We start from the raw sequence: 27,399 nt of genomic DNA, 5'->3' as shown, positions 1-27,399 counted from the left end.
ATGGTATTGTAATCTGCAACTTTTTACTCACATTTAAATATTTTTCTGTAATGCGTGAGGTTCATTATGGCATATCTTAAGGCCACCAATATATTAGTATTCACAGAAGAGCTTAATATATTTTAAAGTCAAAAGGAAAATGATTAAAAAATACATTATTCATCATCAGTCTGATTTAATAGGATTAAGAAAAATAGTCCTATTTTTATTTTTTCATATAGCTTTTGTTGTCTTAAGACACCACAGGAACCAGAACAAACCGTTAATTGACCTGTTTTGCAAACTCTAAGCCGTGTTAACATATCATTACTGCTGATAACAACCTGCTTGATTTTCACTGAGCAGCATAATCAGATGATGAATCAGATGACAATTTTCACAGTCATGAGAATTACACATTACAATTTTCTCTTTGCTAGAGGGACAGGCAATAAACAACCACCTAGAAACAGCCAAGCAACTATCCACTGCCATCCACCATATCATATCATTTTAATACATTTCTTAAGTTCATAAGAGTGTTCCTGCATGTGCTTCTTGAAAAATACAGTTGTCAGATATACTCTTAAAAACCTTGTTTGTTATGAACTAAATTACAGGCTTTGGTTATCTGATTGATCCCAGACTGATAAACCCAATGATAAGCTCAGTAATAGCCTTTTTTTTGCATTTGCTGCAAATTACTGTAATAGTCATAAGTATGTACTATATATAACTAGTGTTTCATTGTAATACTTAATATTTAAAACAACCTAATATATTAATTAATCATATTACCTTTTTGGGGATTTTAGACAAATTGATGGTAATCCTAACCATAAAGGCTATTTACAATGATTATTAGGACGATTCTTTTTAAGGTTTTGCAATCTTAAGAAAAAATAACATTCTTAAGAAGTATTTTTTTTTTTTTTTTTTTTTTTTTTTGGAAATAAGAATAGCAGTTAAGAAGAATTTTATTCTTGAGAGTGTTTTGTAAATCTTGCCCGAGGCCTTAAAGAGAAAAAAAAAATCTGTGCAGGGAATTTCAGTCAATGTCCTACTCAAGGATCTGCTGAGATTCCTTCTAGTTATTGTGTCATCATTAAGGTTAATGTTCCCTTATTGCTCTGAAATTGGCAGCAAACACAATGCACACACACATTCAAACAGGGCCTGCTGATGAAAGCGGTTCATTCATCGGGAGTTCTTTATGTTGCAGGTAATGAAAATGATAAACCCCGGCGAGCTCGACATCATCAAATCAAAGACTGTGTAAATGAACCGTTCTGAGGATAAAGACAAGACACTGGCTCTTGTGTGCACGTTCCACTTCCTCTTTCATCCAACCATGAACAGCGATCTCGCAAACACTTTCCACATAGACAAAAAAGACAAAAATCAGTCTGGTCCTCCACCTCCCCCTGCTGAATTCTTAATAATGGTGTACATATTGCTGAAATTGCACCATGCGCTTTTATATAAAACATATCCATAAAATGTATTTAGCAAAGAAGATGCAGCCGTCAAAGAAACGTCCGGCTTATTCATCGAGGGACAATGTGGAAACTAATTTCCCCGAGGTTGCCACACCGGCTGTCTTTATGTCAGTTTTTCCAATATACGTGTGTCATCATGCCGTGCCGAAAAATTAAAAAGGTGACTTGGCAGTATTGATGGCTTTCATTGAGCTCACTTCGTGCACTTTACCTTTTCATGTGTTTCGAACATATGAAGTGAAGGCGCTTATTATATTTGTGTATAGTCCATTATGTCCAGACGAGCAGTTGGGGCCGTGCTCAGGACCCGTTCTGTTTGTCACAGAGGGTCTGTTTTTGATTGATGTGGCTGTGGTTTGTCACAGCTGGAAGGCAGGTGATAGACCTGGGTGGTAGAGAGAAAGGGATGCACCACACAGAGCTCTGCAATTAAGCTGTTTTCTTTCTGTTAATTAAAAGCAAATTAGTCACTGCAACAAGAGGAGCTGTCGTCTTCTAATTACCACCCAGCTTTGACAAACATGAACCTATTGTTGAAATGGTCTGTCTTTTTTTACTTTCTTATTTTCTGTGTGGCAGGGTCGACGGGGGAAAACAGGAGAACGAGGGGCTCCAGGACCACCGGTAAGAATTATAGTTTATTGTTTGTGGAGCTTTACACCAACAAGACAAAAAAGTGACCACGTATTCAGTAATTAAGGGAGACCAAAAGTGAAAAAAACTGGAAGGCCTGCAGCCAATCATGAGCTTAGCGATGCAACAAGAGAAGACATTAAACTTAATTCACAATTTGTTCTGTTCAGTCAAGCTTTATTATTAGGGGACATGGGGCTAAAGGACCACCTTAAGAAAAAAATTGCCTGCAAAGATTCACTGCACTTTAAATGTATAATTGCAGAAAACTTTAATAATTTATAAATATATTTTATTTTTCAATAAATATACTGTCATTAAAAATGTTAATGTAAAAAAAGTTGACGAAAAAAAACAGAAATAAAAAAGTAAAGATTCTGAAAGTATTGAAGGAGATCCAATAATAATTGAATATATATATATATATATATATATATATATATATATATATATATATATATATATATATATATATATATATATATATATACATTCTAAACATGGTGATTATCTCTAATATGGACACCCAACATAATATATGATATTAATCTGAATCTAATGTCATGTCTACAAATGGTCAGTTTTCTATTTATTATGAAGTGCACCATTAGCCCTAACAGCAGGGATGCTTTTTACCCCAAAATACCATACTTTTACATATTCTTTCATTATTTAAAAACTGTTGCTTTAATTATCTTAAACAAAACTGAATATCATAAAGAAGACCTTTGTCTCAAAATATATGCATTAATGTAAGTGATTCTCATTTGCTACTTAAATCTACAACATTTTAAAAAACATAAAATATTAGAACAAATAAGCACAGAATCAACTTTGCACTGCTGCGTGCAACTGCGTCAAGGTTCAGACAAAAATGGACGTGCATCTTGAAAGGTTACACCAAATACACAAAATAATGTTCTTTTTTTAGCAACATCATATGACCCCTTTAAAAATGTCTCACTTTTTTGAGGGTATTGCCTTAAAATCACGTTTTTTTTATCAATGCCTTTATAACTGCTTAGCAACGTTATTTTATAAATGAGTTATTAGTCTATAATGAACACTTTTAAAATCCCTGTACAAAGGTTACCTTAATGTAAAGTGTTACCATTTTATTTAATTAGTGAATAAAGTGCATTATAAAATAAATTAAAACTTTGTTTTATACCTGTTGATGTCAAATCTGGTATATTATATATTTGGCATATTAATATGATCAGACATTCTCAGGCCACATACTGTAGCATCTGTGCCCATAAAGCTTTGCAGGAATCTCTACACCTGCCATTCACAAAGATTTAAACCCTGAGTATTTGTCTATTACACATTTATTTTAGTGAGATATTTCAACTACTAGCGAGTGTAGATGTTCAGTTTTACCAAATTTGAATCCATGCTCCAGCTTTCTGCAGAATTTCTTCTAAAGATGTAAATGTAATGTTTACATTGTAAGGGAAACAGGTCAATTTAGCTCAAAGGGAATCATTTAAGATTTTAAAGGGAATTTGAACAGAATCACTGTTTCACGGCTGTTCACGGAGACGCGCCTGCGGTTCAGTGAACGAGCCGTTTAACATCAAATCTGCGCTGGATACTAATATCCAAACTATAGTGAAAACACTATCAATTAGCACAGTAACAAGATCGGCAGCTTAAGACATTAACTTGTAAGCACAAAACACAAGATACTTCTCTTTTCAATATGAATAAGGCTTTATTAGATAAATCTAAGACATATAAACTAATCTAACACATAAACGCACGCACACACACATTCACACAAGTTGCAGGAAGATCGAAAGTTAGGGAAAGATGAGTTTAAGAGAATGGAAATATGGAATCCCAAGTTTACAGCAATACGTTAAATTGCATAGACATGAACAACCATCAATCACGTAATTAGCCCTTGCATTGAATTCCTCAATGTGACTAAAATTATATTAGATACACCAGCACAACAAATATCTGGGGATACGTTGCCTTAGTTTCCTGTGAAAGGGACTCCCGTTGAAAGGGGTATCCCGGTGTCGCTGATTGGCTGGAAGTTCAGTTGGCTGAAGTGACGTCTTGGGGAGCCCGTGCTTGGGCGTTGGCTGAAGCTGGAGTTGTGTGGCTGGTCGGAGTTCAAACGCGCAGACGAGGTCGACGTTACAAAACTTAACTCAGAACACGAAACTCTCAAACGGAAAAGAAAAGAAATAAAGTTTGACGAGACTAGGTTGTGTTCCTTCTCATTGTGGCATAAGTAGCAGCAGGCAGGCGTGCTGGAACCGCGCTCGAAGAACCATGATGACTAACCACATGGCTAGATGCTACAAGCTAAAGCTAGGTAGCAAAGCTACAAGCTAAGAGCAGGCATGACTGATAGCACGAGCAAGGCTGGAACTAAAAGCAGACTAAAAGCCGACATGGCTAATAGCAGCAGGCAGACTAGAACTAAAAGCAAGATTTAATCGTGTCCAAAGTTTTTAAACTTCCTTGTTGGCCACCCCTCAAATGTTGCCTTGACCAATCAGATATGGTCCTGGGGTCTGGGGTATCATAAATCATTGTTTATCTTACCAAGCATGTGGTTCTTGCCTCACAGGGTCTAATTTTGGACATGATTCCTATAACATGATTATGATATATTTTACAAATAAATGATTGTCAGGACAATATCAAGCAAGAAAATGCGATTATTTGAATACTAGACATGACTAGGTATCCTATAGTTATCAAAAGACATACACAATAAGTGATTGTACATGATAGTCAAATGTGTGGGTTACACGTAAATGAATATGGAGTTAAGCAATGGAATGATTCATTCATAAGTCTTTTTTGAGTTCATTCTGGTCCATATATAATGTATAAAAAGCAGTTTCTTTGCCATTCTCTGGCAAAGGGACTTTTCTGTGAAGACAAAGGTTTAAAGCCCTTCCCCCTTAGGAATTTCAGTCTGGTTTCACTGGCTGGGGGGGGGGGGGGGGGGGAGTCAATGCAAGTATTTAACTTGATCTCCTGGGTTTACATGTGATGTCCAGCGTTGCATTCCAATCACGAACAATAAATTTGACAATCTCTTCTTCGAATTAAAATTGTCAATAATTGTTATATTGGTGTTAATGTTGAAAGCTGTTGTGTGAACAAGTTGGTTGGTTGGTTATCTTGCTTGGTTCTTGTGGCACTAGAACTGATTTATGACTTCCTGAGGAATTCGGCTCTCGTTTCAATGCACACAGCTCTGATAGACTCTTTGATTTGTCTGATTCGACTCATTTCTGCTACAACATGGACAAAAGTATATCAACTTTAGAAAAGTATTTGTTCCCAAAATACTATGTAAAACAGTTCATTTTAATTAAATGAAACAAGTTTTTTATTTTGAATTAGAAAATAAATAAATATTATATTTAGGAAAAATAAATGTATATATTTGAATATAATTTTTGAGCTGCAAATTTAATTTATATCACTTCTACCTAATTTCGTCCCCCTGCAATTCATAGTCATTTCAGATTTAGATATTCATCCCCTCCAGATGAGTTTTCTTGGTTTTTGCATTGGCTCAAGTAAAATCTCAATCACATGCGCTGTGTGGATCAATGTTTCAAATTACGAGTTCAAGCAGCCCAGAGGGCCATATTAAGAGCAGTCACATGCATAAGTGTTATTGAAGATCCTGATGAGACACTCAAAGGGGCCCTAGTTTACTGCTTGATAAATAGTCATCTCATCACAGCTGTGGCATCAGTATGGAAATGTGTGTGAAGTAAAAATCACGCACACTTCAGGCTTTGAAATGTGTGTTGCATCAGAAATTTCTGGCATATTTACATTGCCTTTGGCTTGGTTGTACCCACATAGAGCTGGATAAACATTGGCAGCTTTACTGAATCTTTTTTAAGTGGGAAATGAGTGATTAATACATCACTAAATTGAATGAAAAAAAGGAGGACATTACTTGCTCTCTTTTTTGTTCAAAAACAGTTTTACATTTTTTTGTTCAAGATTGTGTTGGTTACTTTTTTCTATGCAATTACTATAAATAGGAATTTGAGTAGTAATATGATAGCTTTGTGTATGCAACAGACTGACACTGAAGTAGTTTTTCACTACTAAACTTTACCTGTGATTGTGTTAACTACTTTAATGTATGGTGGTGCATTGCTGCCACACACATATTATTTTTTCCCACTCAATTATGTTGTAATAATGAGATCTTATGTCGTTTTGACAACATCTTTTTTCATAATAACGAAATGTTATGTTGTTAAAACTACATCTTTTTCCTCGTTAAAATGACGTCTTTTTGCATAATAACGAGAAGTTTTCTCATTAAAATGACATCTTTTCTTGTTAAACCAATGTAATTATCTTATTAAAATTATTTTTTTTCTCGTAATAACATATTATGTCATAAAAATGATATGTTGTTTCCCATAATAGAAGATGGTTACATTATGTGAGCAAGCTACTCAATTGTTCATGCTGCTGTCTGTATATCCAATAATTGCACTCTGGTCTTGGAATATTTATTTATTTGAATGACTTGATGTACTACTGAGAAATAAAGATAAATGACGAACTAGGGCTGGACAATATATCAAACAATATAATCATGTGCATCTCGTCAGTAAAGTCGGTTCTGTGATTAGCAGTAAATTCCTTTCTCCTTCTTTCAAATGGAGCGGCAGTTAATACACAGATGACAAGCTACACTATATTGAGTTCATTATTGAAGATTCGCTAATGAACTGGATATAATGTAGCTTGTTAGTGAACTATCACTCTGTGTATAAATTACCGCTCCATTTGAAAGCAGGTGATGGGGATTTACCGCTGCGAGATGGGATGCACATGATCATATCGTTCGATATATTATCAAGCCCCATGACAAACGGTTTGATATACTGTATTTTCCGGACTATAAGTCGCACTTTTTTTCATAGTTTGGCTGATCCTGCGACTTATAGTCAGGTGCGACTTATTTATCAAAATGAATTTGACATGAACCAAGAGAAATGAACTAAGACAAATGAACCAAGAGAAAACATTACCATCTACAGCCGCGAGAGGGCGCTCTATGCTGCTCAGTGCTCCTGTAGTCTAGACTGAGAACATAGAGCGCCCTCTTGCGGCTGCAGACGGTAATGTTTTCTCTTGGTTCTTGGGTCTAAATAAATGCGACTTATAGTCCAGTGCGACTTATATATGTTTTTTTTTTCCTTGTCATGACGTATTTTTGGACTGTTGCGACTTATACTCAGGTACGACTTATAGTCCGAAAAATACGGTAAGTGTTATTATTATTATTATTATTCATATTTCGTTTTGTTTGAGAAACAGAAACCCTGAAATTAAGTTGTTATTTTTTGTATTTTTTGTTTGTGGGTAAATAAAAAAAAAAGTTTAAGTTGTTTTAATAGCCTATTTGTTTCAAATGGGTGGGTAGCCCTGAAATGCCACTTTTCAACTCAGCCTGTCTTTACTGTTTGTCCCATCACGTAGAATAAGAGTTCATCTGATGTACTGCTCTGCTCATTAGTCACAATAATGTTTATTCAAACTGTTTGGCTGTTGCATAGGCTACCTATCTTGCAAATATATATCCAACATTGTGTAAAACTGTACTTCTCGGGTCGGCGGTGCTGACGCAATATCTTGCATTGTGATATCAGTGGAAAGAAATTTTAATGTCTGCTTTATTTTGTTTACACCCACAAAATGTTACAAATTGCTTTTCTAAAATAAGGGTGCGCTTTTGCCATCTTGTGAACTTCTTTCTCAAATGCGCCTCAAAAATTAACAGAAAAGTTAGTAAAAATGATTATAGAAAGCTTGAAAGGTGTACTTCTAAATGAAACAATCAAAAACAAATATGTTGTGTTTATTTATTTCATATAAATGCAATGAGCTGTAAAGTATTTGCCAACTGAGCTCATTATCTATATTGTGCAAGCCTATTCATACAGTCGAGCCTGGAACGTACTCCAGTAGAATAAAGCGTTGGAACTCCTGCCTTCATTCAGCTAAAGATGTAATTTCTAAAAGTAGCCTATAATTAATTCATATAATCAGAAAGTGCATCAAGGCCACCTATGCATGTAAAACAAATATTAAAGCATGATCTCATTTTTTAACCAACAAAATGTTGATTTTTTTTTTACCCACAAACAAAAATAAAAAAAATCTACAAAATGAAATAATAATAATAGGAATGACAATGGCTCTACGATCAACTCAAGCTTACAATGCTTTTGGGAAACGCAGCCTTGAAATGTTAGCAGATTCGATTATTAAAAAATAACTGGTTTGATCTGATCATCTTAAACCATTCATATTCTGGGTCTGAGTGGAATTATTGGATATCATTATATTGTAGACAGATTGGAGATTAATCTTAAACATGCCATTACAATAAAAACAAAAACATTAGAATACATTTTATTATCCACTTCAGCAGTGCGCAGACCCTTATTATCGCAGGACTGTGGCGAACGCAGTGCTGACAATCGCTTAGCTTGCTCACATAATTTAACCATCTTCTATAACGGGAAACGACACCATTTTTATGACAATATGCCGTTATTACGGGAAAAAAAATATGTTGTTTTAACAAGATAATCATGTTGTTCTAATGAGAAAAGATTACGTTTTAACAAGATAATTATGATGTTTTAACGAGAAAAGATGTAGTTTTAATGACATAACATATCTGCTACGAGAAAAGATGTCGTTTTAACTAGATAATTATGTTTTTTTTAACGAGGAAAGATGGCATTTTAATGACATATCTCGTTATTACAACATAATTGAGTGGTAAAAAAATGTGTGTGACAGCAATGCGTCAACGTAGTAGTGAGTCTGATTTTTGAACGAATCATTTAGAGTTGTTTTGTACATTAAATCAACTGATTCATTGAAAAGATTCAAGTAAAGTCACCTTAATTTATAAAATGTGTAAAAAAATACAGAATGTTCAAAAGCATCTTCTAAGTAATAAACAGGAAAGCAACAGAATTAATGACGCAAACTATATCAAATATGAGACAAATTGAAATTCTGCTCTAGAGTAGCTCTAAAAAGTCAGGACAGTGTTTGTTCAGATTTAGTTCTGTAACTGTGTAACAGAGTTATGAAACTTGATTCAGCTTTCAAGCATCTCTACAGACATTCTGTGCCAGATAAGAATAAGGGGCTCTTTTTCACACAATATATATTACACACAATATATTATATATTACACACAACATATTACTTCAGAAGATGGAAATATGGGTCATATGGACCAAATTTATAACATTTATGATATCTTTTCTACCTTTTGAACACCCCATTCATTGTAATCGAATTTCCTAAAAAAGTAAATGATGTCTAAGTTTTCATTTTTGGTTCAACTGTTTCTTTAACGATCCACAAAGTGGCAAAATGAACTGCAAATGTTGCCTGATCTGCTCTGCATACTAACATTGACTGCCACTTTAGTTTCACACATGCTGCTGTACATTTCTGTCACATTCCATTACAGGAAAGTCATGAAATAGTGAACACAAAGTCACAAGAGTCGGGAGGGAAGTGGTTTCGAAGAGTGACATTTTTAAATGGCAGTGTCCCAATAATTTCCGTGGAATGTGCCAACCTTGCTTCTGTCCTCGGGAGCTGGCATTTACGAGTGGCCTGTCGTCAATGGTGGGGAGGAGGAGGGCCCCGGGCAGCACAGACATCCTCCCCCAGTCTCGAGGTGTCGAGGAACGCCATGTGCGGTCCAGGAGCCCTTATCTGTCTGGATATTTAGTTGAGCTGATGTGTCTAGTGACCTTTGTCAAGGATGTTTGCAGGTGTTGGCGACAGAGGCTAATATGCAGTGAATGCTTTCCTGGTTGCAGGGTTCAGGCAGTTAAAGCTAAATTTACATTTTATTTTGCCTATTACAAAATCAGGTTTTGGATTTTGATTATATAATCTTCCTTGGCCAATAGATTTTAAAATGAGCTTCCAAATGCAAGTGTAATTGATTTGATTTACTCATATTGAGAATAATTTCTTTAACACAGGGTCCACCTGGAACATGTGATGCTGAAGCTGTCAAGGTAAGATTTCTCATTTTTTTTTGAAGTTTTAAACATTTTGTGTATTTTTATATATATAAAAAGAGGAAACACTAAGTAGAAACCATTCATAGGCTGGTAAGTGTAAATATTGTGGCAATTTTAAAACATACACCACAATGTTTAAGAAGCCCGATCGGCCTGGCAAAGCAACATTAGCTCAACCAATGGCATTGGAGTGACAGTTTTTTTGTTGACCAATGGTAGGCAGGAAAGTGTTCAGGATGTAAAAATGTTTTCATTCTTTTTGTAGTTCTGTTTGGTGACTTTAATGCCAGTTTTAAGCAGACAACTAGATGCTTTTTTTATTGACATTTATTTGTTTATTTTTTACTTTCGTACTGTTTTACTTTTATTGCAAGTTGAATGTTGTTTATTACCAATGGCCCTGTGCTTTAACCTGTTAACTGTAACCCATCCACTCTGTGGGACGCCTACATTTACTTCACTATATTACAATTAAATCTAATCTAATCTTGACAAACTATATATCGTTGGAAAGGTCTAAGACTCCCAAATATATATTTTACCAGTGTTTTTTGCTAAAAATTATGTAGGAAAAGTAATCGATTAATTTATGACAAGAGTGCACCCTCAAAAATCTAAATTATAAATGGAGTTTTGACCTTTGTTTAAAAAAGACGAGTTGTTTGTTGCCTTTTTCTCTATCACATTTTAGAAATCATCAGAAGTTATATATCGACTGAAAACTTAAAATCTCAAAATTCATCCTTCAAAACCCATTTTAAAATCAGACATTGTATTACCATGTAAATGGTACATCAAAATCATGTTACAAAATGTTTTCAGTCATGAATTAAAAAAATTTGGGTTTGTATCATGCATATTCAAGTCTATCTTCAAAAACGTGAGTGACAGTTAACAGGTTAAAACCCATTTTAAAATCAGACATTGCATTTCCATGTAAATGGTACATCAATATCATGTTACAAAATATTTCTTATTCATGAATTATACAAATTTCAGTTTGGATCGTGCACTACAAAGTCCATGTTCAAAAATGTGAGTGACAGTTAAGGGGTTAATGTGCCCTTTATTTGATGAAATCTAAAAGAACATAGGTTTGTACCAAGCCGCAACCTCCCGCTCTTTCTTGTGAAGCCCATACGGATGTGACTTAAACTGTAATTCATCAACTGGACGCTAGAGGCTGGCTGCAAAAAGGAGTCAATCCCATAGACTCCACATGTTAAAATGCCAAACTTTACAGCAGAAAAAAAATTACAGCCTGGTTCTAAAAATTATTTTGGTCTATATAGTCAATTTTACCCCTCATGACAACTGTGAGGGAGGTGATTTTTTTTTTATAACTCATCCTTTTAAATAATATTAAGCCTTAAAGTTCTACATAATTAAGGGTGTGGCCACTAGAGTGACAGGTGGATTGCCACTCCTGTCATGGTCGTCGAGCTAGGTGGGCATGGTTTCAGCAACCAGCTGCCACTTTGCCCATTTTCGAATTATCCAGGAGTCCAAGATGGCGATGGCCGCTTTTGGCTTCAAAAATGCTCCAAATCACACCTGCTTGGAAGTTTCTTGTAATCCTGAAGACCTTGATTAGCTGAATCAGGTGTGTTTGATAAGAGTTAGAGCTTAGAGCCAGGAATTGAGTTTGAGACCAATGACATACAGTAAGGGAGATATTGACAAACTCTCAACTGTAGTAGAACAACCTTTGGAACATGTAAATAAAATGTTTAGTACATTACTGTACTTTTTTTTTTTTTTACATACTGTACAGTGAAGGATGTATTGGCAAAATTTCACTGTATTATTATCGTTGGAGCATTTAAAAATATTCTGTACACTGTTACACTGTACAAAGCTTTCTCTGGTTTAAATCTGCTTCTACAATACATGTAGGCGGTTTATATATATATTTTTTTTCATGTCTATATTAAGTGGCTGCATATTGTTAAAACCAATTGTGTTATGTATATCTTTGAACAGTGGCAATGTCCATTGAAAATCAAACCTAATTCTAAGTTTACCACGCTATCATATCAATCTGTGTCTGTTAACGCACAGTCACAATTAATGAGTTCTGATGTAGCCAATAAATTATTGCATGATCAATTGAATCGTATTCTTACACACAATGCGGTAGCACTGGTTCCGCTGCTGGCTGTACGTAGGCTAATCCAACCACCCCGTCTCTTCCCCGGGCGGTAATGGGATGGACCAACCGCGAGCACAAAAAACACAAAAAAATTACTAATCAGAATATTGAGTCATGTTTTGGGTTTGTTAAAATAAAAATCTTATTCGGATGCAACAACCTAAACTTGTAGAATCGAAAATTAAATGGAGAGACAATTATCCGTTTGTGAGATATAAAAATAAAACGGAAATTGAACGTTTGAAGCCAATTTTTATCTGGTTAATTTTGATGGTGCAAATTGAACAAAAAACTGCTAAGGGTCACATGGACCGATACAGTGTATACTGCACTAAGTAGTAAGCTAGCATCACATTCTGAACATAGACATAGATATCTGAGTAGATATCTTGTGAGGTCAGTGGAAACACATGCACCATTGTCAGTGACCTTGAAGGCTGTTTTGACACATGTGCTGTCTGTCCGTCAGTAAGGTGAGATGAAGCATTTATTCAGTGCTGTCCTCCTGAGAACAGAGAGGGAAGGACACGCTTGCATCCTACAGATTGGCTTCCCTCAGTCAAAGCTAGCTGTCTGCTCAGCATGTTAAAAAGCTGCACACACACTCACACACACATATCCTGCATCACTCCTCAGACTCCAGCCTGACAGATGGTAATTATGAACAGTGCTTTTGCAAAAGGTCTGCAATAATTCTCATGAAGCCCAGGGGTGTCAGATCTCACCAGGGGCAATGGCAGTGGATGAATATAAATTTACAGTATATAAATATATATATTAAACAGAGCAAGAGCGAGTGTTTACATGCAGCTCCTTAACTTGCCAGTTCACACTCACGGCAGACACACACAGTCGGGTCTCAGGGTAAACCGTGTGCCTGTCTGACCTTTAACCTTCTTCTCATATGTTAACCATATTAGTTACCCTGTTTGCTTACTGTTTGACTTCTGGTTAACTGTTTTTTCTGGTGAATTAATTACAAAGCATATATAGCTTATTTTTATTTTATTTCTTTAACCTATAAACTTTTTTATATAAATTTATATTAAAAATACATTTATTTGGTTGTGGGATAAGAAAAAAAATATTAAAATCTTTATCTTATGCAGTCTTAAGTAAATTGATTGTAAATCTATTGATATCATTTTTGTTTTATTTTTTAATATGCAACTACTGATTTAGTAAATGATCTTTTGCTGTGCTCTTGCATACCCAGTGTTCTGGATCTGTTTTTTCTCATGCTCATGAGTTTATATCACACCAGAACTATGCTTGGATTCCTTCATTAATAAAAAAAATTATAATAATTATAACCTACATTTTTCTTTTCCAGTCAGTTTGATACAACCTGTTTCAATTCCCTCCGTTTGACAAGAACAGTAATTAAAGTGAGTTAATTGTATATTTCAGATAGTGTGATGTCTAAACACTAGATTATTTTTGAGTTGTTCTGCTTTTCATGGCCAGTTTAGATCAAAATAATCTATCTTTATTTCCTCTAAGTGACGGTAATTACTGTTTCAATTTAGTCAAATGAACAAAAAGTAACCAGAGGCGATGTTTATCTGATCCCAGACAAACCCACCTGACATCTAACTCGGGGCAAATGATTCAGGCTCGGGTGTGATTAAATGAATGTTCGGGGTTAAAAGCAGGTTAAGGGCTATCAGCAGTATTTTTGACGTACTTTTGACTGCCACAGAAACAAATTTCATCTCACCTGCCGGTTTTGTAAAAACAAAGAAAAACTGCATTTACAGCCATACAGTTAAATTATGGGAGTCTATGGGGCAAGTCCTTTCAGAGACTTTCAATGCAGAAATAGCAAGCTTATTTTAAGGAAGTTTAAGTGAAAAAGTAATTGAGAAAACAGCGGCGCATTTCTGCTTTTAAACCCTCCGAAATGCCTTAGCATATAGAATTTAATTTTAACTGGAAACTGGCTGGAGTCAAAACTATTTTCTTGGTTTTAAACCTGGAGCATTAAAAAAAGCTAAACCGTTTATCAAGGAATCTGTGCTTTAATTTTGGAAGGCCTTGAAGCTGTGTATGTGTTCAAGTACAGGACATGCCATGATTCAACTGTGCTAAGGCTCGAAGGGACACAAGGACAAACAATGTAGGCCGATTTATTGTTAATAAATATAGACGTAATGACGTAAAATGAGTCACGGTTGTATTCTCTATTTTTGTACTATTGTTCAGTTTAAGTGTATTGTCTTAGCAACAAATGACAGCCAGCATGCCTGCATGCATTAACCAGTTAGAAAACATTGACGTCATGTCATTTTTAATGATTTGGGTTCTGTAGAGATGTGTAGTCAATACATTAGATATATTTCTATACAGTAAGGCATGCTGTGATCCTGAGACACTCAATTAAATTGAGTTTTATGTATGAAGATGCAAACAATCCAGACCATTGTGGAGAGAAGTTTATTTTAACCATGAGCTGTATTCAGAGATGAAAGGTGGTGCTCTGACCCTTTGGCTTTGTATTTAATGTCAGTCTGTATCATAGAGTATCAGGTCCGTCTGCCAATGTTTGACCTTCTTGTGGTCCTTTCATAGAACAAAATGCCTCGGGGTCTTTGGTATTTTTGCGGTGCTCATTAGGAAAACAAACACATCAAGAGAGCCAATCAAAAAGGCTGCTCACTTGTTTCAAAACTACTGCTGAAAAACTTGTTTGTTGGTTAAATCCTTTGCACACCCCAAAGACCCTTTGCATCACACTAGACTTAAAGCATGTGAATTTTGTAATAAAACCAACTATTCCATGTAAATATTTTTACATATTTGTAAAAATACAAGAAATTTCTTAACATTTTAAAATCATTTTAAACTTTGAAACTTTCAAAATGTCAGTGCTTATTTAGTAAAAATACCATCAATATTACGCAAATTAAAATTATAACTATCAGTTTTGCTGTGTTTTTCACCATGACCATGATTTTTTTTTTCAAAAATACTCTCTGTGGGTAAAAATTATTAATTTATCTTTTATGCCAAAAATCATTAGGATACTAAGTACAGATCATGTTCCATGAAGATATATAGTTAATTTCCTACCGTAAATATATCAAAAATGTATCATCATTAGTAATATGCATTGCTAGGAACTGAATTTGGACAACTTTAAAAGCAATTTTCTCAATATTTCTATTTTTATGCACCCTCAGATTCCAGATTTTCAAATAGTTGCATCTCGGCCAAATATTGTCCCATCCTAGCAATTTGTATATATGTTTAATTCTAGAGGGGTTTTGAGAACTTGCAGCTGGTTGGATTTGTCTGCACAGTTTGAAATCTCTTTATAAACAATTTTATTTTTGGCAAAATATATTACTTTTACATGAATGGTAACTGCCAATTGTGGCATCATTTCCACCATGGAAATTATTTTTTAAGTTTAAAAATTGATTTCCAGCATGAAATGTTCGTCAAACAAAAGTTGTGATAGAAATAACATTTGTTGAAAAAAAAAAAAAAAGAAGAGCAATTGTGCTGTCGAGCTCTTAGTAGAGCTATTCAGACTGTCCGTTCTGTGTGGCTTTTATTACTGATCACGAATGACCGTCTATCATCAGCTGGCCGTAAAAGACACTCTCTTCCCTCAGCGAGAACATTTCCTGTAAATCTTCATGCAGGGATTCAGGATTACACAGGAGTTCGGTGAGGGAGCTGATGCTTGACTTTTGCTTCGCTGCACCTTTGAGCTTAGACAGAAGGAGAGTGTGTATGCAGTGTTCCCATTTGCTCTTGTGATGGCAGTGTGTATGTGTGTCATCTCCACCCGTTCACACAGGCACTAGACTGTGACCGGGATCTGAGAAGAGTGAGAGGGCTGTGTAGCATCTGCATACGTTTGTCCTGACAGTGCAAAGAGACTCACACTACAAGAGTTCAGAGCGGAGTAAATGCTGCTGTTTATTAGAGAGTTGTTCATGGTCAATACACAATACACTGTAGTGTGCTTAACATACTTTTGATCTTAGTGTCCTGCTGCAGGTACATAAGTCAGAATGCAGGGATACCTACAGTACATCATAACCACTCACATTTCTAAAATAGGTTACTTTGTTTGACTGAGGACACTTTTATTTAAATTCTATCATTTGTCACCATTTATAATCACCGTTTTATCAACCTCCATTGGTCACCCCCAAGTTTATCACTCTTTCGAATCACTAGTTCATTTTAAATGACCCTGTGGAGTGGCGAATAAATTTTTCAAAGTACAAATATTTAATGAAGTATTAATATGGGGCTATGAATGTTGCATGTGTAATAATTATAATAACATTTGAAAAGTGCTGCTTTGAACTGATTCAGCGTGCCACACAACAGGACCATTTAAATAAACTTTTATAGCTGTTTAAAATGCCCCCCCCCCCCCCAATGTTTATTTTAAAATGTTTATTTTAAAATGTTTTTAATCTTAAATGTTAGTTAGTTAGTTAGTTAGTTAGTTAGTTAGTTAGTTAGTTAGTTAGTTAGTTAGTTAGTTAGTTAGTTAGTTAGTTAGTTAAGATGATCCTGGATTTCTCTGTTTAGATCTCAAGTTATATTAGCTGTGCCAGAAAAAAAATACTTAAAAAAAATAAAAATAAAAATGTATGAATTATATTTTTTATACAATAAAGTCCAAAGATATAACACTTTTTAATATTTATTTGAACTCAACACCAAAATTATTAATTAAATTAAGTTCTTATGTGCTATATAACACTGTGGACATAATGTAATTTCAATATTTCATTCAAAATTGCATCATGAAATTCGAACTTACTCAGAAAGGTGATCATAAAAATACACATACATTTTTATTAATTCCAAAATATTATTGTTATTTTCATGAGACACAATGAAAACATATGTCAAGTTCTCAAATATAGCTTAGAGCTTTTGATGTTTTTTTTTTTTTTGAATTGCTGTAGTTCAGAGTTTCCAAGATGCAATCCAAACGGATAGCAATCAGATCACTCAGGAGGTGGTTTGGGAGGTGGCAATCACAGAGAGGAACGACACTGTATGCCTTGGCATTAGACCAAACACTGCTGTCTTTTGTTTGCGCTTTGTTGTGCTTGTAAGCAATATTATGAAAAAGAAAAAAACTGAACATCTTTGGGGGAAACGTCTTTTCCAGGTTGGGTAGGCAAATTGTATAACCTTTCCACAGAGTTCCTCTCAGGAATTTTAATGTACATACAGTGTTCAGTCAAGTCTGACACCGCTAAAGTCAGCAGAGGGATGTTTTGTGATGGTCCCTTCTCTCCTCATCACTTCCTCCAACTCTCTCATCTCATCTCATTGAGAGGATGTTTGTTTTGAAAGAAAATAGAGCATTCAGTTCTAAATCCGTCATATCTTTGCATCATTTAACTATGAATCCTATGTGTTGGAGTTTCTGAAACTACAAATGAATTCCAGACTCAGTATATAGACAGTAAATGCTCAGCGTCCGTATGCCAGCATAAAAGATGCTCAGTTTGGATTGTCTTGACAGAGGACAGCATCTTAAAATGGACGTGAGTGAGTGAGACAGGAATTTATCTTCAGTGACAAAGTGCCATCTATCGGCCGATAAATTCCTGTCCTATCTGTGCGACATGATGTATGTACTATGGTGACTTACAGAACATTGATTTCATGTTTAGTGGCTGTAATTAAGTGGCACACCAGCATGCGTGATGTATGCAAACCCGGGCACATTTGTGTAATGGAAGTTAGATTAAATAAGGCTACAGAGACCAGTTTGACATTTAACACTTAAATATTCTAGTACACCGCCACATCACATCAACACTACCAAAGAAAAATAAGTGTGAGATGTGCGGTGCTGGATGCTAGACTCCCAACATGCATCACGGCATGAATGAATAATGTTTATTACAGCCTCATTGCTTTTTCAGTGTTTGACACTGTTGATATATTAACAGTGTTGTTAATATATATATATATATATATATATATATATATATATATATATATATATATATATATATATATATATATATATATATATATATATATATATATATATATATATTATAAAATAAATAAATAAATAATATATATTTTTTTATTTATTTTATTTTTTTATACACAAAACCAGGATAAGACATGTGTAATGATATCTTAAAATTCAGCTTTGGCACTACACATATATTATTATTATTGTATTTACATTTAAATTTAAATGTTATTTAAATGTAAAGTTTTTATTATTTTTATTATTTATTTTTATTAACATTTTATGATTTTTACTGCTTTTTTATCACGTAATTGCAGGCTTGGTGAGCATAAGAGACTTCTTTCAAAAATGTAACCCCTAATAAAATAATTATAAACAATAATAAAATAAAAAAAATTGAATAACATAAAATAACAATAAAATAAATACATTTTTAAATGAATCTCTTGTGCCAGTGGTTTCCCGCTTTGCCCTGTTACAGGTTATTCATCCCTAGACAATAATATCTATGTGTTCATATGTTGTAAGCATATGTGTGACTATTTATCGTTTTTTTCCAGGGGATGAAGGGTGACCCGGGTGTTCCAGGAAAGGATGGACTGAAGGGCGATAAAGGGGATCCTGTATGTAACATCTCAGAGCTCTGTTTGAAAATCCCATCACAGACACAGCCATCAGATTTTTGGGTGATCATTTACCTCATGAGACATTCATCTCTTCTAACATCTCACTTCACAGGGTTTGCCTGGCCTGGAGGGAGCTAGTGGAATAAAGGTGTGTAATGCATGTTTTATTTGCTAGTTCTGTGCATGTGTGCTGGGAGGAGGTGGGTCTGTTCACTTGTCTACCAGTTCTGTCTAATAAATCTTGTGTAAAAAACCTTCAGTCAGAGGTTTTGATGCATACAGATATTCTGCATCACATAGTAACACACACGAGGCACTACATTTTACAGAGCGTCAATTTAAACAGAAAACTTGCAGGTCTTTGATAGACGCATTTATCTTCATGCCATGAAAGACTCCACAGAGATGATTCAAGTCTAATAAATGATTCAGAGTCATTGCTGTAGGATTCATTTTAAACCTCATTTTGAATTTTGCATTTATATGCTCAAATCATAATATTGTAAAATAAAATTACAGTTAAAATAACTCTTTTCTATCATAACATATTCTAAAAAGGGAATTTTATTTATGACCACAATGCTGATTTGGTGCTTAAGAATCATATCTTGTTATTATCAATGTTGAAAGCAATTGTGCCGGTTCAGAATGTTTTGAAAACTTTTTTTCAGGATTCTTTGATTAATAGAAAGCTCAAAATAACAACATTTGTTTGAAATGAAAATAGCAATGTTTATATATGTTAAATTCGTAACATTATAAATGTTTACTGTCATTTTTTCGTCAATCCTTGCTGAATAAAAGTGTTTATTTCCTAAAAAAATTATTGATTCCAAATGTTTGAACAGTAGCATACTTGGAAAACAGCAAATTGAGTTAATGTATATTCTGCTTATCAATTAGAATTTTGCTTATTAATACACATAGCACCTACCCACATTTCATTAGAAGGTCAACATCACCTGAATTACTTTTTTTTTTAACCCTGTAGTAATCAGTGATAAAAGTTTATAACAATTATAACAATGATTACAAATTTTAATCGCAATTAATCACATTATTGTCTGTGATAGAGCTGAAGATCTTTGCCCGAACCCGACGGGACCCGACGGGTTCGGGCTTAATTTCTATCATCTTACGCGGGCTCGGGCCGGGCTCGGGCTTGCGCTCCGGTTTGCGAGGTAAACGAGCGGTCATGTGATGTGTTTCGATTAACGCGAGAAAGATGCGAAAATGAATGCTGAGCAGGTGTAATGGAGGCTTGCCTCTGGTGATTACGTTTTGGTTGCACCAGCAACTAAAGCAAACTCTGAGGTGTGGAAAAGTTTTAACCATGTTTATAATGAGAATAATGAGTGAATAATGACGCACCATCAGTGAGCGCAGGAACTCGCTGAAGACATCTACAGTGGATTCAATCATTTTCCTCCACAAAAACATGTAGACCTAGCCTAATCTCTGTGAGCAAAGGTTTTTCAAATGATAACTAAATATTCATTGAGTCTTAAATGCATAATGTTGACAGAGTATTTACGCTAATGTTGGCATTATTCTTTTATAAAATAAAGCAAATCCGGCGGAGCTTTTATCTTAATTTCGTTATTGCCAAATACCCATTTTAATTTCAAATTTATTATATCGGGCCGAAACCTGTCGGGCTCGGGTCCTGTCGGGCCTAACTTTTAAGGCCCGATTACAGCTCTAGTCTGTGATTAATCGTAATTAATTGCATTATAATGCACAAAACGAATAATGCATTCAAAAGCAGTGTATTATGCACTTTTTTCATTTAAAAGTAGGCCCACTGCTATCTCAACAAAAGTGTAATAACATTTGGTTTACAAACAGTTTAAACAAATACGGTGCATTTTACAGCAGTATTCCTTTTACATAGTAGCAGTTAAAATATTTATTGTAGCCTAAATCTCAACTTATAACAGTAATGTCATTAAATTAAATTTAAAACAAGCCAATTTGTCTCTGCCAGGACATTAACGTTTTTTTAGAAAATATTGTATAGTTTGTCATAGAAAAACAAGTTATGCTCAGAGTCCAGTGCCCCGATAATCGCAGCAGAGTGCAGCGCGGGTCAACACTTGATGTGCGTGTAAAGACTGGTGTGTGCGAGATGCGGGAAGATAATGAAGGTGTGCTCACACTAGGCAATCTTAACCCAAAGCCTGGTTTGTTTGACTAGTGTGTTCCCGGAGTGCAGATCTTCTGATACGTGCTGCATGATTGCATTAATATTTCTAAGCGCCAAAAGCTATAGATGTGTACAGCAATATACTATGAGAGGAACGTATGTGTTACCGCGTCTCATATGACTCAAAATAATAAACCATCAAGTTAACAAACAATTCACTCCAATGTGTTGAGCGAAAGCACTTCTTTGCTGTCTTTATGTGCTATCAGAAACTTCCATTTCCAACATGATTTCCAGTCATGATTACGAGCTTGTTGCATTGTTTTCTGTTAAAAATAACAGTGGAAAGTGGTTTATGAATGCTGATGCTTAGCCTAAATAATTTGATCAGGAGCATCCCCTCCTGTGACCCATGAATTACCTATATGTGTATTCAGAGCCAGTGAGCAACGGACTTTAATAATAATAAAAACTGTGTTAACACGCAAGAAAATAATTGTCACCATTAATCAATTAACGTGATAATAAATCATTTACTTGCCCAGCCCATATATATGTGTGTGTGTGTGTGTGTGTGTGTGTGTGTGTGCGCTCTTGTTTTTTGTGTCATATCAGGACACAACTCTGTATAATGACATGGGTATGACACAGGTATTACAAGGAGAGGGTGACGTATGAGGACATAAACCATGTCCCCATTTTTCAAAACGCTTATAAATCATACAGAATGAGTGTTTTTTTTTTTTTTTTTTTGAGAAAGTAAAAATGTACAAGGTTTCCTGTGAGGGTTAGGGTTAGATGTAGGGTTGGTGAAGAGCCATAGAATATACAGTTTGTACAGTATAAAAACCATTACACCTATGGGATGTCCCCACTTTTCACAAAAACAAATGTGTGTGTGTGTGTGTGTGTGTGTGTGTATAAATATATAAATTATTCTACATTTAATTTAACGTCAGTGTAGTCTTCAAAAGACGTTTTTGAGGAGAGAATTTAGGGTGAAAATGAGAAAAAAAAATCTTGTTTGTTTTGCATTTTATGTTCATCAAAGCTGAAGTTACAGTAACTAGCACCACCAACATCTTCTGTCATATTGAGAGTAGAGTACACAGCATCAGCTTCATCTCTGCTGACTGGATACTAATAAGAGAAACTTTGAGAGCCCAGAAGCCAAAAGCTTTTTGGTTGCACTAAATTTGCAGGTTTGGAACAGCATTCCATGTGTCAATTAAATCAAAAGGTGGAGAAGAAAGGTGCGATTTGACAGCAGGGCACAAAATCAATGATGATGCCTGCTGGGTGAAGCTCTAGCTAAATAGGAGAAGGTAGATGACTGTTGCCCCTTTTAACCAGTTTACAATGATTCATGAAGCCTGGAACACCTAACAATTTGATTTTGCCAGTTCTGAAACAGCTAATTATGATGATGGGTGACACAAATATAAACTGGCTTTTAAGAGTTCTATTATTCTCTCATGGTTTCCTCTTTAGTTTGTGATTTGATTGTAGCCGGCTCTGAACGGAGCATGGTGTTTAGAGCTAGCTCTGTTTTAATTAAGAATGTATAATTAATGGGTGGTTTTCTGTCCAAAGAAAAAGAAAATGTTTGAACAAGTGTAACATAAATCCCATTTCAAGATTTTAATTACATTCTAGCTTATATAATGGTAAGTAGTTGTTTATCTGAGCTCAGACCAGAAATCAACTGATTTCAGTGCTTTGTGTATTTAAAAAAAAAAAAAATATATATATATATATATATATATATATATATATATATATATATATATATATATATATTTGCTTTTGATTGTATAGCACCCAATTTTTCTTTCTTTCTTTTTTAATATTTAGCAGAGATAATTCTGAAACAAAATATCTTGGTTCCCACAAAAATATTAAACAGCGCAACTGTTTTCTACATTGATAATGATAAGAAATGTTTCATGAGTACAAAATCAGCATATTAGAAGGATTCCTGAATAGTCATGTGACACTGAAGACTGGAATAATGACTTATGAAAATTCAGTTTTGCCATCACAGGAATAAATGACATTTTAAAATGCATTGAAATAAAGACAGTTATTTTAAACGGAATAATATATATTATAATATATAATAAAAAATAATGTATGATGCCTAAAACTTAGTTTAAAATATTTATTTAATATTTAAAAATAAACTTAAAAGTTTATACTCCAAGATCAATTTATCCAGTATTATGCAATATATAATTGTGCAAAGTATTGTGCCATTAGCAACATTCTAACACTAAACTAAATGTTCACTAAATGTTTCAATTCATATTCCATTTCACCTAGGATGACATATTAATCGGCAACTCCCTGTGAAGGAAATATAAAGTTTTGGAGCATAACTCATATATTTTACATGCATTTATTCAGCGCAATGAATAAATGTACAAAACAGGAAAAAAAATCTACAGTTCATTCTCTAGACCAACTTTGTCTTGAAGTTACATCAGGCCTCCTGTTTCATCTTGATTCATGAACTTCTGTTTTACAGCACATGAAATACAGTAGATGAATTCAGGGATACATCAACAAAACGATCTGTCTTTCACCACAGACTGAAAGCCTCCAGAATGATTGACAGGCTATTAAACCTGCTGGTAGTTAATGGGTAAATGGAAAGCTGTAAAGCAGATTCAGAATCCACCTCTGTGTGGCAGACCGTGATGCCCTCTTACTGCAGTGAAAGGCTCTTGCCGTTTTAAATGTCATAAACCCTGGATTAATGTTAATCTCTCGCATCGAGGCTGTCCAGTCAGCTAAGAACGAGACAGGAAGCTTCTGTTTCATGCTTTTGTGGAGATGTTGAGGTTATCACTGAACTGAGAACTAAGCGCATGAGAAAAGATTAAATCATAACTGATAAGGTCTTTCTAAGGATAATTCCATAAGAGCATGCAGGTCCTGGGTTCCTTCATGTAACCTGCAAATGCAAATGTCTCTCATGGTAGTTTTCTGTAACAGTATAAATTAACGTCAATATTAAATAGTCTTTTTATTTTTTCTTTATTAAGGTGATGACAGCACATGGACTTAGACTTTCTGGAACTGTAAGTTTAGAGTCCAGTTGAAATTTTTTGAAATACTGATACATCTGAGACCCTTGTTGATTTTTTTTTTTTTTTTTTTTTTTTTTACATTTAATTTACAATTACAATAAAATTTTAGCTTGACACGGTTTATTTTTATTTTATTTTTCCAAATGCAAATCTATGATTCAAAACAAATCAGACGGAAAATATGTTTTCATTTATTCCGTGTTTATTCATTTACATCATAACATTGCTTTTTGTTATTATTATGATTATTAGTATTACATCACTTTAATACATTTGCAATGTATTTGGAAATTATTTTCACTCAGATGTGCTGTTTAAATAACATACTATACAGTACATAGTAAACTGACTCCCTCAGTGTGCTTTTTTTTTTTTGTGTATTGTAATCATGCATTTCCTCGATGAATAATCTCCGTCCATTATTGTGTTTGTTTCCTCTTTCTATAATCCATGAGGGGGAAGGAGGTGATAAAGGCCAGAAAGGAGAGAAAGGAGACCAGGTTAGTAGCCACACATTAGCATTGTTGGTCATGCATCCACAACAGATTGTACAATCATTAAAATTTAGAATTTATGGCGAGAAGTTTTTAAAAGTCTGTTTTGGCAGCCTTGTCTTGAAATAAAAAGGAAAATATGAAAGCTGTGCTGAATCAGTACAATGGACAGTCAATCAAAATGCTCAATCTGGCTCTCTTTAATCTGTAGATGTTTTTAGAGACACAGAGGTTTTAAAAGGAAACATTTTGAAAGCACAGGCACATAAAAATATATTTTTCGACCTTGGTCTCTTGTTTTACTGTAGGTCCTCTTGAAAATGTGATTTCATGCATTGCAGTCAGCATTTTCTCTTCTTTCACCAGGGTGAAAAAGGTTCTGAAGGCTCAAAAGGTCTACAGGTAAATAAAGTGCACAAAATGTTGTGCAATTTTTGGCGTAATGCAAAAAAAAAAAAAAACCCTGATTGTACAGTGCTCAGCATGTTACAGTATCCATGTTGAAAGGCTATCAGCTTTAAAAAAAAAAAAAAAAAAAAGTGACCTGTCTTTATTTTGGCCATTCCAAGAAAATAAATAGTGATAGTGATACCATTAACAATTTCTGGATTTTGTCAAATCGTTTGATAGATTTAACTATATTTAGTGTGTGTGTGTGTGTGTGTGTGTGTCTATTATAATAAATATAATATAATAATATATTATGGTTATAAAATATCTTTATTTATTTTTACACTTTGGATGTGAAGTAGGTTAAATCGTATAGTTAGCTCTAACTTTTTCAGATGAAATGATACAAATGTATTCTGAAATGCTCTGGTAAATGCTACCATTTTCCGAGAAAGATAATTTCCTCTCTTTCTTCTCTTTTTCTTAATGCTTTCTTTATTTATTTCTTTCTCTAACTCTGATAAAGGGCAATAGTGGATTGCCTGGACTGACAGGGGCTCCAGGACTTGAGGTATCAACTTCCTGTCTCCATCAACCTTCCACTCTGGCATCTTATGATTTGACCAAGTTAGAAAGAACATTAAAGTCATTCTACTTTAGTGTGATGGAATTATTGCTGACCTTGTCAACGTGGTTGACCAGCAGAATAGCAGCTCTGTCGTGTTCACTCTGATTTACTGACCAGTGGCAAACGCTTTCTTACGGATGGCTTGTTCCAGTCAGTTCTTGCTGGGTTAAGTGGGTTGCGAGTATGTTACCAGGTCACAGAAAGCATCTGACTGTGAACTTCATTTTAGTTAAGGACACCGATAGGGACTTCTCAAAATAGCAAGCTGTTAAAATGCTACACAGCTGGTAAAGAATCAGTACCTGAAGCAATAGTTTTCAAAGCATGTTTTCATTAGAGTTAGGCACAAACTGATTTTACATTTAGCTAATGACATAGTTTCAAACCTGAAATAAGGTCATGCTGATTAATTAAAAAAGATCTAAACCTGTTTGTGTTCTTATAGGGAAAGCAGGGTCCAACCGGTCCCACTGGCATTCGTGGACTTCCAGGAGATCCGGTAAGCAGAAAAACCTGTCCAAAACTGTACATTTTTAACTGATCAAAAGTATATATTTGCAAGACAATACATGATGAAATACTGTAAATGAGAGATAATTAGGGACCAGAATATCATACGCTATGAACTAAATGGTATGAACTAAAAATGAAAATGCCATCCAAGATATAGATGAGTTTGTTTCTTCATCAGAACAAGTGTAGAATCAGTTTCTTATTTCTTCATTGGAAAAAATTGGAGAAAGCATTACATCACTTGCTTACCAAAGGATTCTCTGCAGGGAATGGGTGCCGTCAGAATGAGAGTAGATTTTCAGCAGAGTAGATTTATTTTTTAGTTTTTGGGTGAGCTATTCCTTTATGAATTAAGGTTCCAAAATGGAGTTTTTGCAGTAGTGCTATATAAGAACAGTTTTGTGTTCCTTAGTTTGAAGAACATTTTGATATCCTTAAGAACAACATGAAGAGCCTATTGTGAAATTGAAAGATCCTTCACAGTACCACAGAGATTTGCATGGGCAAAAACCACATGAAAATGTCAAAATCTTGATTTAATTTAATCACACTCTCCCCATCCTTTTAATTTTTACCACTCACTCACTCACTCACAAACACAAGAAAGACAATACACATATAAATAACAGAGGCAATAAAAACGAAGAATGCAGAGATGTAAATTGTTGCACAGACAATCAGCAATCAATCGGTAATCTGAAAATTAATTTACAGGGACGGGTACATCTGAGTTCTCTACATGTGGGAAGAGACAGCATCAGCATCACAATCTGTTCTCGGCACCTGCTTCTGCTAACGAGCATCTGCCTTTATTCCAAAAAGATGGGAGCACAGGGATGGGGGGTGTTATGGATCAAATCAAAAATGAAAAGCGGAACAGCTAAAGCTGATAGGCATGTGTCTTATCTCTCCTGTTTTTTTTTCCAGGGCTCTCGTGGTCAGCCAGGACTGGCTGGAAAAGATGGAATGAAAGGAGAAAAGGTACACAAGAGCACTCCTTGACTGGGGCTGCATGTTTCTAATATGATGTTTACTTGGTTTTTCCATATGTTGAAGCACTAGATCATGTTCAGAAGAATTTGTTCACAGTTTGCACCAGCTGTAAGCAGATAAAAAGCTGTATGCTGAAATAGTTTCAGAGTTAAGATAGATAGTAGGGTCACTTGAGGTATCCCAAGGAATTACT

At 34.7% G+C, this 27,399-nt stretch overlaps 1 protein-coding gene across 2 annotated transcripts in view; it reads left to right on the top strand.

Annotated features, from left to right (window-relative positions):
- Positions 1-27,399, top strand: part of LOC113112522 (collagen alpha-1(XIX) chain-like) — a 174,610-nt gene that overhangs the window by 101,671 nt on the left and 45,540 nt on the right. For both annotated transcript variants that reach the window (XM_026278187.1, XM_026278188.1), the window contains 10 exons: positions 2,058-2,102; positions 10,154-10,189; positions 18,885-18,947; positions 19,063-19,098; positions 24,144-24,179; positions 24,644-24,688; positions 25,049-25,084; positions 25,599-25,643; positions 26,146-26,199; positions 27,141-27,194. In XM_026278187.1, coding sequence (XP_026133972.1) covers positions 2,058-2,102; positions 10,154-10,189; positions 18,885-18,947; positions 19,063-19,098; positions 24,144-24,179; positions 24,644-24,688; positions 25,049-25,084; positions 25,599-25,643; positions 26,146-26,199; positions 27,141-27,194 — 450 coding nt within the window. The remainder of the gene's footprint in view (positions 1-2,057; positions 2,103-10,153; positions 10,190-18,884; positions 18,948-19,062; positions 19,099-24,143; positions 24,180-24,643; positions 24,689-25,048; positions 25,085-25,598; positions 25,644-26,145; positions 26,200-27,140; positions 27,195-27,399) is intronic.

This window comes from Carassius auratus, chromosome 13 (genome assembly GCF_003368295.1).
Source record: "Carassius auratus strain Wakin chromosome 13, ASM336829v1, whole genome shotgun sequence".
Classification (NCBI taxonomy): domain Eukaryota; kingdom Metazoa; phylum Chordata; class Actinopteri; order Cypriniformes; family Cyprinidae; genus Carassius; species Carassius auratus.
Note: the sequence above shows the minus strand (reverse complement) of the source record. Positions and strands in the feature narration are given on the sequence as shown.